The following is a 15,052-nucleotide window of genomic DNA, read 5'->3' on the forward strand; positions in this document are numbered from 1 at the left end:
TGTGACACAATTACACGTTCTTGTGTCTACACCATGTGATCCTTGTTTGATTGCATTGTAAATTGAATCCCAATTTATTTGTACCACTGTGTCTTGCTTAACTTGTTTACTTTTCCAAGAGGTTACCTTATATGTGACTTTCAAAGTGTATACTTCCTTATACATGCACTTATGCTCTCATGATTTTCAAGGTTCTCATTGTGATAGGGTTACAATTTAGACCCTGCTTGATCCTAATATTTCGGGTTGTCACACAATGCCATTAGATGACATGGCACCTGTTGAACTGGTAATTAATCTCCTATTTATTCTACTTAAATTCAATTTTATTCTATTTATCCCATATTGTAATTACATGTCATATATTGCCTTAACAGGAATTACAAGATCAAGAAGGTCATCCAGATGATGTTGATGTGTTTGTTGATGATGGAGGAGTTGATGCAGGGGAGGAAGCATGGAGTGAATGTGATGATGAAGGAGTGGTTGCAGCTGATAACCATGTAGTGGATGAGGTACAAGTGGAAGCAGGGATTGAAGCTGTTGTTGAGGGAGTGGATGATAGAGTCAATAACTTGCCAAACCTGTCTACCAAACCTGTGCATAGGAAAAGGAAACCTTCTGAGAGGATATTGAAGCTAAAGTTGAAGAAGACTGTGTATGACAAAGATGGTAGTGGTTCCAGTGCTACCAAACCTGTCAAGTTGGATTAGTTGGGTAGTGATTATGAAAAGGGGTTAAGTGGGATGTTAATCACTGGCATATGATGCCTTCTTTTTGTATATCTTTTGTTATTCCTGGTTTTTGCAGCAAACATCCAATTATCATATGTGTTGCCTTATATGTTGCCTTGATAGGCTTGTTTGATAGGATTTTTGGCACAATTGGATGATTGCTACATGAAACATTATATGAAACATTATGTAATGCACACCCTTTTCTATGAAATATGGTTTATGGTACTATTATTCGATTATAGCATCTTACACTAGGTTTGGTTAATTGCATCTTAGGTGTGGATTAGAACATCTGACATTTGGTTTTTTATGCTTTATAGCATCATACTTTGGTATGGATTAAAACATCTTAATTTTGTATGAATTATATCATCTAAATTTCCCTATGTCATGACATTATTCAATGCCTAAACTTCCCTCTATTGATATTATTCAGTGCATATTATTCAATGCCTAAATTGGGTTACCATTTACAACTTTGCACATACCAAATTAGAAAGACTACAAAAAGGATTACCATTACATTATCATTGCCTAAATTACAGTGATTCCAGTTCAAAACACAATTGCATTACATTACCAACCACATTGCAAAAGTATAATACATGAATTACATTTTTAGGACAACAATTACAAGCATTATTGCAATAAACATTAACAACCCTGCAACAATCTTCATCAAACCCATCAATTCATCTTCTTGTTGGTTAGATTTGTTCCCACATTCATCCACCCACTTGAAAAAACGACACCTTGAAGACTCCTACAAATTAAAAGGGAGAAAAACGTGTAATCAAAAACCTAAAACCCTGCTAATAGTAATCAATTCAATTTAACACAAAAATTACAAAATACCTTGAAATTAGGGCATCCCCAAAATTTTCTACCAGGGTTATCTGGTGTTCTTGACACTACTACGTAGCACACAACACCACAATAGCATTTAACAAGTTTTGTTTTGCGTGAAGTTGCTGAGTTTGAAGACGATGTAGTCATTGGTGCGTGAAGATGCTCTGATTAGAGCTACGTATATGCGGGAGAAGGGCTACATAAATGAGGGAGGGGGGGACGAAAGTCGTTGGGATTCCCTTTTTTATGAGGGTATTTCTTTAACAAGTTGGATGTCATCGGATGACCCGCTCCAAACCTGCTAAATGGTGTTTTTGACAAAAAGAGCCCAAATGTTGAGCATTGGCGCACCAAAATTCGTCGTGGCGACTAAACCAAACAAATTTGGAAAACTTAGGGACTTTTAAGTCAAAAGCCCTTTAAATAAAAAAGATAAATTTGTCATTTATTAACATGTAGACACTGTTCAGATAAAAAGAAAAAAACATTTTTTGTATATATACAATGCTTACTAAAGACATATACCATCATTTATTAGTCATGCTATATTTTTATCCATACAAAACTTATAAAAAATTCCTTGTTCGATAAAATAATGTTTAAAAATATTTAATGAACTCACATCACAATTTGTGAAATACAAAAGAAGGATGGCAATTTAGGGTCTATAAAATCTATGTGGTTTAAAAAAATGGTTAATTAGCTAAATGAGTAACGAACTTTGGTTTTTGTCTATATTTAGATAATTATTTTATTTTCGTATATGTTTTACCAGTAAACTTGTTTGACATATACAATGCTTACTAAAAACATATACCATCATTTCTTAGTCATGCTATATTGTTATCCATACAAAACTTATAAAAAAAATCCTTAAATATTGTTCGATAAAATAATATTTAAAAATATTTAATGAACTCACATCACAATTTGTGAAATACAAAAGAAGGATGGCAATTTAGGGTCTATAAAATCTATGCGGTTTAAAAAATGGTTAATTAGCTAAATGAGTAACGAACTTTGGTTTTTGTCTCTATTTAGATAATTATTTTATTTTCGTATATGTTTTACCAGTAAACTTGTTTGACATGTTAATAATATGGTAATATCACTGCTAATCTTAGTTTTACGGGTCAAAATGAATCATGTGGCATTAATTTATATTAGGGTTATTGACATAAAAATCATTAAGTTTTTCAAGTTTTATCGGTTTTGTCATTGTAATGATTTTTGGTACGTTAATGCCTAATATTTGGGAAGATTTGTTCATTTTTTCCCTTCTACAACAGGTCATCCTTGCCTACATTAGATCACCACCACCACAATATACCCTAATGTTTACCACTGGAAGCAACCACCACCATTTACCACTACAAGCATTACCATAAAAACACACACAAACCTGAAAATTGCCACCACCATCGCACCCTCTGAAAATCAAAAGACAAAGCATAGATGGAGGCAACGACTAGGGTTTACAACGAACACAAAGGCGACGGTGATAACTAGAGGAGGTGATCCACCACCACTACCATCGGAAAATCAAAACATACAGCAGGGACGACGACAACTAGAGGTTGTGGTGAAATCGAAAGGGAGAGATAAAGGGATTTTCGATTTTTAGTGTAACATCCCAAAAATTTCATTTTAAATTCATTTCAAAACATCCAATAATCATGTCCAAAACAACCAAAAGTGTATCATAGTGAAATAATATCATAGTATAAATCCCAAAATCACATAATGAGGAAAACATTGGCGGATGCGGTGCGATCAAGCCGGGCCCTACCCTTTCGAGCTGGAAGTACCTGAAACATAAACTAAAAACTATAAGCATAAAGTTTAGTGAGGTCCCCCAAAATACCCTATACCATACATACATAACAGTCAAAACATATTTGGGTCTATTTCACCCTCTTTGGTATCTTTCAACCGGTACTGGGTCTATTTCACCCCCCTTCGGTATCTTTCAACCGATACTGGGTCTATTTCACCTCCTTCGGTATCTTTCAACTGGTACTAGGTCTATTTCACCCCCTTCATCTAAGAATACAATCATATCAGCGAAAGTCACGAAGACAACATGCATAAATAGACATGACATGAAATTGTCACGAAGATAACTATTATCCTACTAAAATAATCTAGTGGGCCGTGATTGGTGTCTTCGACCAACGAGTACCGTGGAGGAAACTCACCTCGTAAAGCATCTCAAAAGTCAATACGCTCTCAAAATCCCACAACAGGTGCTAGGTGCCACCTAGATAATCACACAAGGCGAGACCTTAATCTTTCTACCAAGACATTAACAACTGAACAACAACCACAAGTCAAAAGTCAACTCCCAAGGTCATCGGTCAAAGTCAACAGCCGATGCTGACACCAGCCGACCACCACGACGTGGTTCACGTACGACCAAATAGGCGGGAAAATCCCAGCCGTCATGCCTTGGTGACCTAGGACCACGTCGTGTTTGCCGAGGTTCCAACAACTTAATGCATTAAGCTGTTTTCTTCGATTCCAAGAATCCTAAGACTCAGATCTGGTCCAAAATGTGATCTTGAAGGATAAAGTTTCTAACTTGATCCATTAGGACCATCCAAAGGTCCCAAAAAGGCTTAATAATGCAAGAACTTAACCAATAAGCACTTATTCCATAAGGTCTGAAATCCATCCTTTTCCAGAAGTGATTCTAGCACCAAAACTAACTTAAAAGTTGGTGCTTTATAGACATGCATGTCCAATGCATGTCTTGAACCCATATTAGGTCAAAATGAGGGTCTTATGACCTATTCTCAAGCATGGACCAAAAACCCAACCAAACTCCTGATCCATGGCACAAAATACTCCAAATGACCTAGAGATTCATAAAGTTGCAAATTTTATGAGATCTCATCATCTCAACAAACAAGAACAAGAAGTTAATGGGACAAAACTCAAGATCTAGCAACCTAGCATGATAAAAATCGAGTCTTAAACACTTACAAAGGTCCAAAAGAGTGCTAGGGGAAGAATAGAGACTTTCTTGCTTGATCTTTGCTTCTTTCTTCTTCCTTCTTCCTCCTTTAGCTCAAGATCAGGGCGTTACAACTCTCCCCCACTTGAATTAGACTTTGTCCTCGAAGTCCGCCATCTCAAACAACTCGGGGTAACGCTCTTTCATCTCGTCCTCTGGATCCCACGTCCATTCTGAACCCTTTTGGTGTTTCCACTGCACCTCCACGAGATCCACAACCTTATTTCGCAAAGGCTTCGTCCTCCTGTCAGGGATCGCCACCGGTCTCTCAATATAATTCAAGTGATCATCCACCTGAATGTCCTCAAACTGAACCAGTGCGGAATCATCAACCAAACACTTCCGCAGCTGAGAGACATGAAAATTCCTATGAATCTGACTAAGTTCCGCTGGCAGATCCAAACGATACGCAACCGTGCCCACCCGGGATAACACCATGAAAGGACCAATATACATGGGGCCCAGCTTGCCCCGCTTCCTGAATCGGATGACACCTTTCCAAGGTGACACCTTCAGGAACACCATATCCCCAACCTGGAACTCCAAGTCTGACCGACATCTATCTTCGTAACTTTTATGAGGGCTCTGAGTTGTCTGAAGTCTGTTGTGATCCTGTTGAATCAATTTTGTCATCTTGAGTACAACCTCGGTACTCCCTATGACACGCTGACCGACCTCACCCCCAGCATATTGGGGTCTTACACTTTCTCCCGTAGAGCATCTCAAAAGGAGGTCGATCAATGATGACGTTGTTGGGTTTTGATACGAAATAAAAGTTTGTTTTTCACAAAAACCGGCAACGGAAGACTTTAAAAATAACAAGTTTATTTTTAATTCATAACAAAAACGAACCATCATGGATTCATTTATAGAGGTTAGAATGAAATAAAACCAACCATAGGATGTTTTAGAGATAACCTTTAAAGCCTGGGACTCTCACCAACCTTGTGTTGACCCTCAAACTACATGTATTCTCAGGGAATCAGTAATCAAGCAAATCAGATGACGGATTAGTCATGGATTTCAAGCTATCTAGTTTACTAGTTTTTGTTATGTCTGACTACATGTTTAAGGCAATTCATGTACTATACTATTATCTGTAAGAACCATGTATTCAAACATCAAGATGGAATACAAATGTTGTTTTTTTTATTGTTGTACTTGTGCTATATATTCAGTTTACTTGTGATCCATGAACTAAGTCTCACAACCCAATATGTTTCGTTGCCTCGAACGGGGGTGTGACAAAGGGCTCAATCATTTAATGTATGCGATCATCCATCCCATTACTTCCTTGTGCTCTTTAAATACCTTGATGAGTTGCTTCTCTTCAAATTCAGTCAAGTGGGTAAAAATAATGAACATGAGAGTGTGAGCTTTTCCTAAGTATGCGTACTTCAAGTGTTAGTGTAACACTTTCAAATCGAGCTCTAGTGGTTGGAAAATGGAAGGGGGGGTAGTTTTGTGTGAGTTTGAGGCAAATCAACTGGCTTAACATCATATTTGGTAAACTAGTTCACTTCCAACTTGTTAGCTATTTCTTCAATCTTGGGATCCAATAAATATAACTTCAGCTTCTTTTCAAACTCTCCACAATCAAACCCTTTGCTCTAAACCATCTCTAACTCAAACAAATTTTACTTTAGTGGATTAATAATATCAACAAAATATAAAGAAGAAACATCACTAGGATATCTCATAGTATCATAAATGTTAAAATTAATCTTTTTGCCATCAAACTCCATTGTCATATTTCCTACATGCACATCAATTTTTGTTCAATCCGTTTTCAATAACGATCTTCAAAGCAATAGTATTGTTGATTTGGAGGAATCTTGTTCCTCTAAATCAATCACATAAAAATTCTTAGGAAGACCAATTGGTTCACTTGTACTAAAATATCTTCTAAGATACCCCTAGGAAACACGATTAACTTATCACATATAAAACTATGTCACGTGTTTCGTTAAAAGTACCAACATTTAGCGATTCATATACCGAATAGAGAATAACATTAACAGAGTCACCAAGATCAAGCATATCATTATTAATGTTAACATCCCATACATTGCAAGGAATCGTAAACATTCTAGGATATTTACATTTTGGTGGGAGTTTTCATTGTAAAACCAGAGACGTGTTTTCACTCATAGAAATATTTTCATTCCCTTGCAACTTTCTGTTGTTTGTGAGAGGTTCTTTTGAATTTTTTTCACATCTTGGAATTTTCGTAATTTCATCAAGTAAATGAATGTTTACCTCCACCTTACGGAAGGTGTCTAATATCTCTTTTTCCTCCTCCTTCTTCTTTGAAGTTGCTAGGAGAGAAGGCCAAAGTGGTTGAGTGACTAAAGAAGTGGCTTTCTTTTGGATCTCGATTGGAACATTGCTCTTAACAATTTTTCTTCAATTGGGACAACCTCTATAGCTTCCTCTTCTTCTCGTGAAGTCTTCTTTATACTATTCTCCATGGTTTCTTTTCCGCTTCTCAAGGTAGCCGTATTAACATTTGGGTTCTTTTCAGTTTGGGAAGGGAGTTTGCCATGGGTTTCTAACTTGCTTAAAGAAGTGGCTAGGTATCCCATTTGAGCTTCTAAGTTGGATATATAGTCCTTGTCTCTTTTTGGAATTGCTTGGTGTTAGTGGCAATAGACTTTATAATGTCTTCAAGATACATTCTATAGTTACTAGGTTAAATTGGTGGGTTTATTGAAGTTGTTGGTAATGTTATTGATGATGTCGTTGATGGTGAGGCTTGGTTTTCTAATGTGGTTGGTGTTATTGTTGTTAGTGATTTTGTTTTGGTAGGTATGGAGGTCTTGTCAAAGCATTTTGAGGAAGTGGTATGTGAGATAATTCAAATTTGGATTTGGTCTCCAACTTGAATTATAAGTTGGAGATATAGTCCTTGTCTCTTTTTGGAATTGCTTGGTGTTAGTGGCAAGAGACTTTACAATGTCTTCAAGATACATTCTATAGTTACTAGGTTAAATTGGTGGGTTTATTGAGGTTGTTGGTAATGTTATTGATGATGTCGTTGATGGTGAGGCTTGGTTTTCTAATGTGGTTGGTGTTGTTGTTGTTGTTGTTGTTAGTGATTTTGTTTTAGTAGGTATGGAGGTCTGGTCAAAGCATTTTGAGGAAGTGGTATGTGAGATAATTCAAATTTGGATTTGGTCTCCAACTTGAATTATAAGAATTTTGGTATTCCAAAGGCTTTCCATGTTGACCTTGATAGCCTCCCATAGCATTAACATCCTCTGCATCCTCTTAAAGAATGGGGCACATATCCGTTGGATGGCCCATTGTTGTATAAATACCATACACCATGACTTATGGAGTACCATCCATTGCTAGCTTTTGGACAACAAATGTCAAATTTGTAAGTTTTGACTCAATGTTGCATGTGGACACTTCATTGACTTTATGGTGCATGTCTTTTTTCATATCTTGGTGGGGTCAAAATGTTGAGAATTGGCGACTATAGTGTTTAAGAGTTTTCTTGTTTGTTGAGGTGTTTTACTAAAGACATATCGACCACTTGAAAAATAGGAATACTTAAGAGTCGGAAATCCAAAAAAATGACCAAGGACATATTTTCCCAGTCTTCGCTATAATCTGATGGAATCAAACAGCACAGAGCCATCAACAAGTTATCCAGAGATGCTAGGGAGATGGCAATAATGATGTTTTAAGAGTTCTTCTCCATGACAATGCAACAATGGTTTTTTAACATATGAACAAAGCGGGTAAATTCAACACGCATTGAGTTTTCCATTTGATATACATTGAACTTAACAGTGTTATTTAGTACTTTATACAACAAAAGCAAAAACTAGGCTTACCTCGTGGACAAATATAAGAAGGTAGGTAGAAAAAAAGTACTAAGTAGATGGTCTTTTTGATTTCAAATTCAAGATTTGAGGTCTTGGACTTCTAAGATAACTACAATGTTGATTTCAACGAAAGAACTTGTACATGTCTAAAATGGCACTAGCTTATCGTGTGACCATGCCATAAACATCTTAAAATATTTAAGACATGATGATTGTTACAACATGGCTATCACATCATGTCATATAGATTGTTATCGTCATACATATGAGGAATTCGTGAACTCTCTTCCTACCCCTTCTAGATGGGTGAAGTTCGATGGTCTAGTGATTGTTAAAGCACCAATAATGGACAAACATCAACATGAAAGGCCCACACGTACTGACTGTATTTCATCGCAAGAGGAGGGTCAATCATCAAATAGTGTGTTCGATCCATAAAAAAGTCATACTAGAAACAATTTCCATCTTTTACCCCAACCCATAAAGATCCATTTACATTGAAAAATCAAGTAAGAAATATACATTGAGTATGAAAGAGGCTTCAGGTGGCGGATCACAAAGCCAAATCGATTATCCAGGTAGCGGGTCACAAAGTCAAATCGTTTATCCAACTGTTGACTTGAACATATCATAATAGGAACAAACATTGTTATTTCATTATGTTTTAAATCGCCCGCATTTGCCAAAACTTAAAAATTATGTTGGTAGATAAAACATAAAGCACATTTTGTAATCCAAAAAAAAACAAACAAACAAACAAACTGTTACATAACATTTATATATTAAAATGCATTACATAACATTGTTAAATAGAAGACAAACTAATACTAATTTACTAAATAATACTACTCATTCATCTATAATATGCCATTTTAGAAATTCATATAGATTCCCATCAAGCCATGCTACCTTATCATTTAGAGCATCTCCAACTCACTCCTATTTTCCATTATTTCCCCAAGTTCTTCCTTCATTCCTTTTCAACCCTACCCCATGTATTCCCCTATTTTTGGGGAAATGAATAGTATAACACCCTATTTGGTGTTATACTATTCATTTCCCCCAAAATGGGGATAAACTTTGAGTTGTCGGTTTTAGTCCCTCTTTTTATATATTTATACATTTCTAGTTTATTTTCATCTGCTACCAATAATTTAAATATAATATTTAATACTTAGAATATTGTGTTATATATTAAGTTATATTAATTAATTATAAATATAAAGTTTGTTCTTTGTTTATCAAATTTATATAAAAATTTAAAAACATATTGAATTTTAAAACACAATAACATATTTTACAAAAGCTTATAATTAAGTATTATAAATATAATATTATTCATTTGATATTATTGTAATGAAAAAAAATATAAATTATATATTTGTTAAAACCAAATTAGTAGAAGGGATGTGTATGATAATTTATATAAATTGGAAGATTAGAATATACTAGGAATATACTTTTTTGGGGTAAAAATTGGGTAAAAATAAAATAGGGTTGGAGATGAAACACTATTTACCTTATTTTTTACTTCATTTTTTGGGAAAAAAAATGAAAGTAGGTTGGAGATAGTCTTATCACTTTCTCCTCAAACCTTATGAAAAAAATGAAAGTGGTCTTATCACTTTCTCCTCAAACCTTATATCACCGAGATGCTTTGAAACAAATATTTTAGAATTTCGTATCTATTGTTCCATGATTTACTCTCTTGCTTCTTTTTATCAATTTCTCATTTTCCTTGATTTTAGATTTTGTATTACTCATCACCCCCTTGCTATACAAACATAGTAAAATTAAGTGTCAAACTTGTTTTTCTTTAGCTATTATAGCCTCTTTAATCTCACCATAAGCCCTCCATGTTCTATGTTTTTCATTAGGGGTAGAATGCTAGAACGTTTGAAGTTGGGTATGGTCTGTAGAAAGTCATTTGGCGAAAAAGAGGATAAATACATTTTTAACATGAAAATACTTATAAATATTTAAATAATAACCTTAGAATCTGATATTTGAAACGAATTGAAAATACTCATAAACATTTAAATAATAATCTTAGAATCTGTCATTTGTTGCTTGTCTATGTAAATCTTTCTTCTTTATTTAATAAAGGTATTTGATATCATCATTTATTTATTTACATTTTTACTGAAAATATCCATAAACATTTAAATAATAACCTTAGAATCTGATATTTGAACATGTTTTGACAATTACGAAAATACATATATAACACCTTAGCTTTTTTATAAAACAAAAGAAAAAGAAAAATAATGCATCTTATACCTTCATAATTCATATTATGGGGCCCATATTTTCATAGAAAACATCTGAAAAAATACGATACTCAACAAAGAAAATCATCAAAACAATGTCCTTTGGATGATTTTGGCAATGCCTGTAGTAATAAGATTAGCTGTTGTGTTTTGTTTTTTCAAAATTTAATACATGAAACAAAACAAAACAATAATTCACAAATCACATAGCGTAGTCATAAACGAGCAGAATGACTTGAATCCGAGATGTTACTCAAACTGGTAATGTTTGTCCACGGTTTCTGAAACATCCCAAGTGCAGTTCATACCCTTGGGAAACTCCACCAAGTCACCGGCGCCGATCTCCACCGCCTCATCAGAGCCTTCGGGGTAAACCTTCACCTTCCCTTTCAGAAGGTAGCATGTCTCTTTCGAAGAGTACGTCCATGGAAATTTGCTCGGAGGGCATCCCCACCTATTCCCAACACTTTACATCAGTTTTCCATAACAACAACACCACAAGTGAAGGAAGAAAAACCTATAAAACATACAAATATCCAAAATTTGTTCAAGTTCCGATTTTAGAGTTTCTCAGATTGATTCCCTCAAGTCAAAAGTAACTCAAAATCCAACAAATACATATGTATTTGTCGATAACCTAATTCAAATAAATAAATAAGTGAGAAAAAAGAGGAATTACTTGGGCCAAGATCTAACGCCGAGATCAGCGAGCTTTGATTCCGGCGGGTTCTTAACGATCTTAATTCCTAATTTCTCAGTGGCCATTGTTTCTGAAGAAGCTCTTATGATTCCTCCTCGATTGCGATAATAAACCCTAGAAGTGAGCTTTATGGTCGTTTTGGTCGATGAAAAAGAGGGTAAGGAGTGATTGGTTGCGGGTTTAGGATTGTGATAATTGGGAACAGGAACTAATTTGAGTACTTGATTGGGCACATAGAAATGGAGGCCTTCCATGTTCTTTGGTAACAAACAATCAACGTAGTTGAATTATATTTTTGTACATCTATATATTTCATTTGCTCATTGTAGCCACTAAAACGTTATCTTATATTATATGTAAAAGAACAATTTGATACAAGTCAGGATTTTTTTTTAAATGGTTAATAATTTAAATGATTATGAAATTTGATTTTTGTCTCCATTTAGAATGGTAATTATATTTTTTTTTATATAGTTTGATTAGTAAACTTATTTGTCTTCTCCTAATCTAATAAACAAAACCACTTTTACCACGTGTCATTTCCTCATCTCATATTTCCTACAAGTTCAATTTAAGCTTCTTTAACCGCTCAAGTTTGTAGGATTTTGTATGTTTTAGTGTTTTGATTAATTAGGTGCAAAATATTTTCTATTTTTTAAACAACATTGTGTGGTTTATGTGTTTTAATAAGAATTTAGATTATACGAAGATTAATACAAAATTGGTTGTAACATTGAGGCTTAAATTACTTTTTGATTATTATATGTATTGATGTTTATATCAGGTAGTGATGACGTCATTAAGGCTATATGATACCAACAAAAAATGTGCAACAAAATCTTCATCTTCTGGATCTGCTTCTTCTTGCTCTCATTCTCATTTGTATCTCTTCATAATCATCTCATCTGCAACAAATGTGTGTTCTTCCTTATCTCATTTGCAACAAAAAGGAACAAAGGTCTTATTCTTCATAACACTTAACTTTCATAATCCCCTGTCTCCACCTTTAATACCATTTTTTCAAAAATGATTTTGATTCATTATCTTCAATCAAATCCATGACGTTCTTACTCGGGTCTTATTGCATGTATTTGTTTCAAGTTTTTCCCTCGACTCTGGGGTTTTAATTTTGTTTATTTTCTGCTTAGTCTACATGATTAACAATTTCTTAGTTTTTGACATGTGTTTTTTGTAATTTTTTTTTCTGTACCTGATAAGCTTGCATGGAAATTGTTTATGGAACATGATTTAGTTAATTGAAATTGAGATGTCAATACTTAGGGTTGTTTCTATATAACATGTAATCAACTCTTACAAATAAGTTCATGCTTTTCTTTGTATCTACTCGCTTTCAACATTGCTTCTATGATGCATATATATATATATATATATATATATATATATATATATATATATATATATATATATATATATATATATAGAGAGAGAGAGAGAGAGAGAGTTAGGTTCAAATGTTTTTAACAACTATTGTGTGCATGAATGCACCAATAGGAATTTAGGAAAAAATAAATTATTAAATAAATCATTTAAGGGTATTATAGTAATCTTTGTATAATTAATTATGGTAGATAATTAATATTTCTGATATCACGCAAGAAACAAAGATAAATTTAGAACATTAGACCTAAATCTGATCCACCGCTTCTGCTTCTTCTTCTACAATCGACCGATCCAAAAGGGAGCACATACTCTCGTCTCGCAGTCGATGATGGACTCTGGGGTTCGATGAGGCTGAAGAAGGGGATGCGGAGGAGCAGTGGCGCTGCTGTGGGGTCCGTGAACGCGAGTGAGAAGCGAGGAGCGAACGGGGAAGGAATCTGGTGGTGTTTGTGATGGTCGGTATTCGGCGATGTCTTTTGATGGGGAAGAGGCAGAGGAGGGCATCGCTCCCGATGATTGCAGGTACGTGGACGGAGGTATGCTCCGACAGCCTCCTGTTCTTCTTCCTCTGGTCCGGTAATCCAACAACTAGGGGGAGAGAATGACAACAAAAGACTGAAATTGGGAAGTGTTTATTTTTCTTTGTTTGTCAGGAAAGGAAAAACACGAAAATGGGGTTGTTGGCCATTGTCACAGAAGGGAGAAAGGAAGCAGCAAAACAACACGTTTGAGGGGGACAAGGGTCTCGATTCTTGACTGATCGAAGGAAGAGGAAGTTAACGGAAGCATCCATGGCCAATAGGTGATCTTCTTCTTCATCTTATTTTGATTTGAATCCATGGAAATTTGGATGTTTGGGTTTTCCTGAAAAAATTTATGATAATGGATGGGATATAACTCATGGTTGTTTGGGTTTTGGTATTTGACAGGGGAATCCATGGGTGTTTGTTTCTTGAATTCATGACTGGGAATGAATGCAGATGTGTGTTGATGATTCAATCCCAACTCTTTTTAAGGAAGGAATGAGTTGGAGTGTTAATCTTGGTTGAGTGTTCAGTAGATAATCTTGGTTGAGTGTTCAATAGATAGGAAGGACAAACAAATGAATTCTTGAGTGTTTGATTCATTGACAGCTACGATCCAAGAAGAAATAAAGAGGTGGAGTGTGTTTGGCAGGTACTATCGACATGAGAGTGGTCCTTTAATTCTATGAGAAAGAGGTGGAGTGTGGTTTTGATGGGTTTTGAGCACTACAGCATTCCTATGGTGTACATGCAAACCCTAAAGCTTTGGATCTAGTTTGTCTAATGAACATGCAATAATCATCCAAAGCCATAAACCCTAGATCTAGCATGTGATAATCAATATTAACATAAGAATAGGGTTTAGATCTTACCTTTGATTGTTATGTAGCAATAACAATCTATTCCTTCTTGTAATTGGCTTCTGAAAGCTTAGTGTCACAAGTGTCACACCTCTAATGGCTCACAAACACCAAGAGCAAGAGGATGACTTAGGAGAAGAGAAGGAGGCACCAAAAACGTCCAAGAACCCTAAGGAATGCTTAGCCACGTTTTTGGTGCCCTAGGGGTCTTTAAATATGTGAGGCTATTAGGGTTTTGAACTAGGAAACCCTAATCTGACTGCTTAGGCCCTAAGCAGCCCATGGACTCCTCCTTTGGAGGCCTTGGACGAATTCTAATGGGTTTCCCCATAGATTTCGTCCACTCCATCCTCTATGGAGTCCATTAGCCCAATATCCAACTATCACACAATTAACAGTTCTAGTCCCCTTTATTTAATTAATGTCTTTTAGCCATAAAATTAATTCTGATTAATTCTTGACTATTATTAATTAAATAATATGATTTCTCTCTTAATATATTATTCATATAAATATATTAATAAATCATAATTATTCTCTTTTTCCATAAATCATCCTATCAAGTTGCTTTCGTGAAGGCAACTCAAAAGGACCATGCTCGCAATCGGGTCAAGCACATACCAAAATAGTTATGAGCTTAGACACTAATCCAACAGGTTTGTTCTCTAAGAATGAACTCGAAATTGTATTCTTTATTTTTTTTCATATCATAATGCAAACACATGTTCATTCTATGAGAATATAAATATTACATAAAACATGCGTTGCTAGTAATTCTGACAGAATACATTTATACATACTTTAGAATGTTTATGCATATAGAAGAAAAGACTATGATTTAAGTGCATTCTGTAATGTA

General features: G+C 35.0%; 1 protein-coding gene across 1 annotated transcript; it reads right to left on the reverse strand.

Annotated features, from left to right (window-relative positions):
- Positions 1-10,792: 10,792 nt before the first annotated feature.
- LOC145108602 (uncharacterized) lies at positions 10,793-11,723 on the reverse strand. The gene is made up of 2 exons (XM_079045637.1): positions 11,388-11,723; positions 10,793-11,162 (listed from the first exon to the last, which is right to left on the reverse strand). Exons 1-2 carry the CDS (start codon positions 11,660-11,662, stop codon positions 10,958-10,960), a joined length of 480 nt encoding a protein of 159 aa, XP_078901763.1. The 5' UTR covers positions 11,663-11,723; the 3' UTR covers positions 10,793-10,957.
- Positions 11,724-15,052: the final 3,329 nt, after the last annotated feature.

Source organism: Lactuca virosa, chromosome 4 (genome assembly GCF_052849685.1).
Source record: "Lactuca virosa cultivar CGN04683 chromosome 4, Lactuca_virosa_CGN04683_v6, whole genome shotgun sequence".
Lineage (NCBI taxonomy): Eukaryota > Viridiplantae > Streptophyta > Magnoliopsida > Asterales > Asteraceae > Lactuca > Lactuca virosa.

Coding starts and splice junctions, on each gene's coding strand:
- LOC145108602 (XM_079045637.1), bottom strand. CDS start 11,662: ATGGAAGGCCTCCATTTCTATGTGCCCAATCAAGTACTCAAATTAGTT. Junction 11,163..11,387: donor GGCGTTAGATCTTGGCCCAA/GTAATTCCTCTT, acceptor TGTTGGGAATAG/GTGGGGATGCCCTCCGAGCA.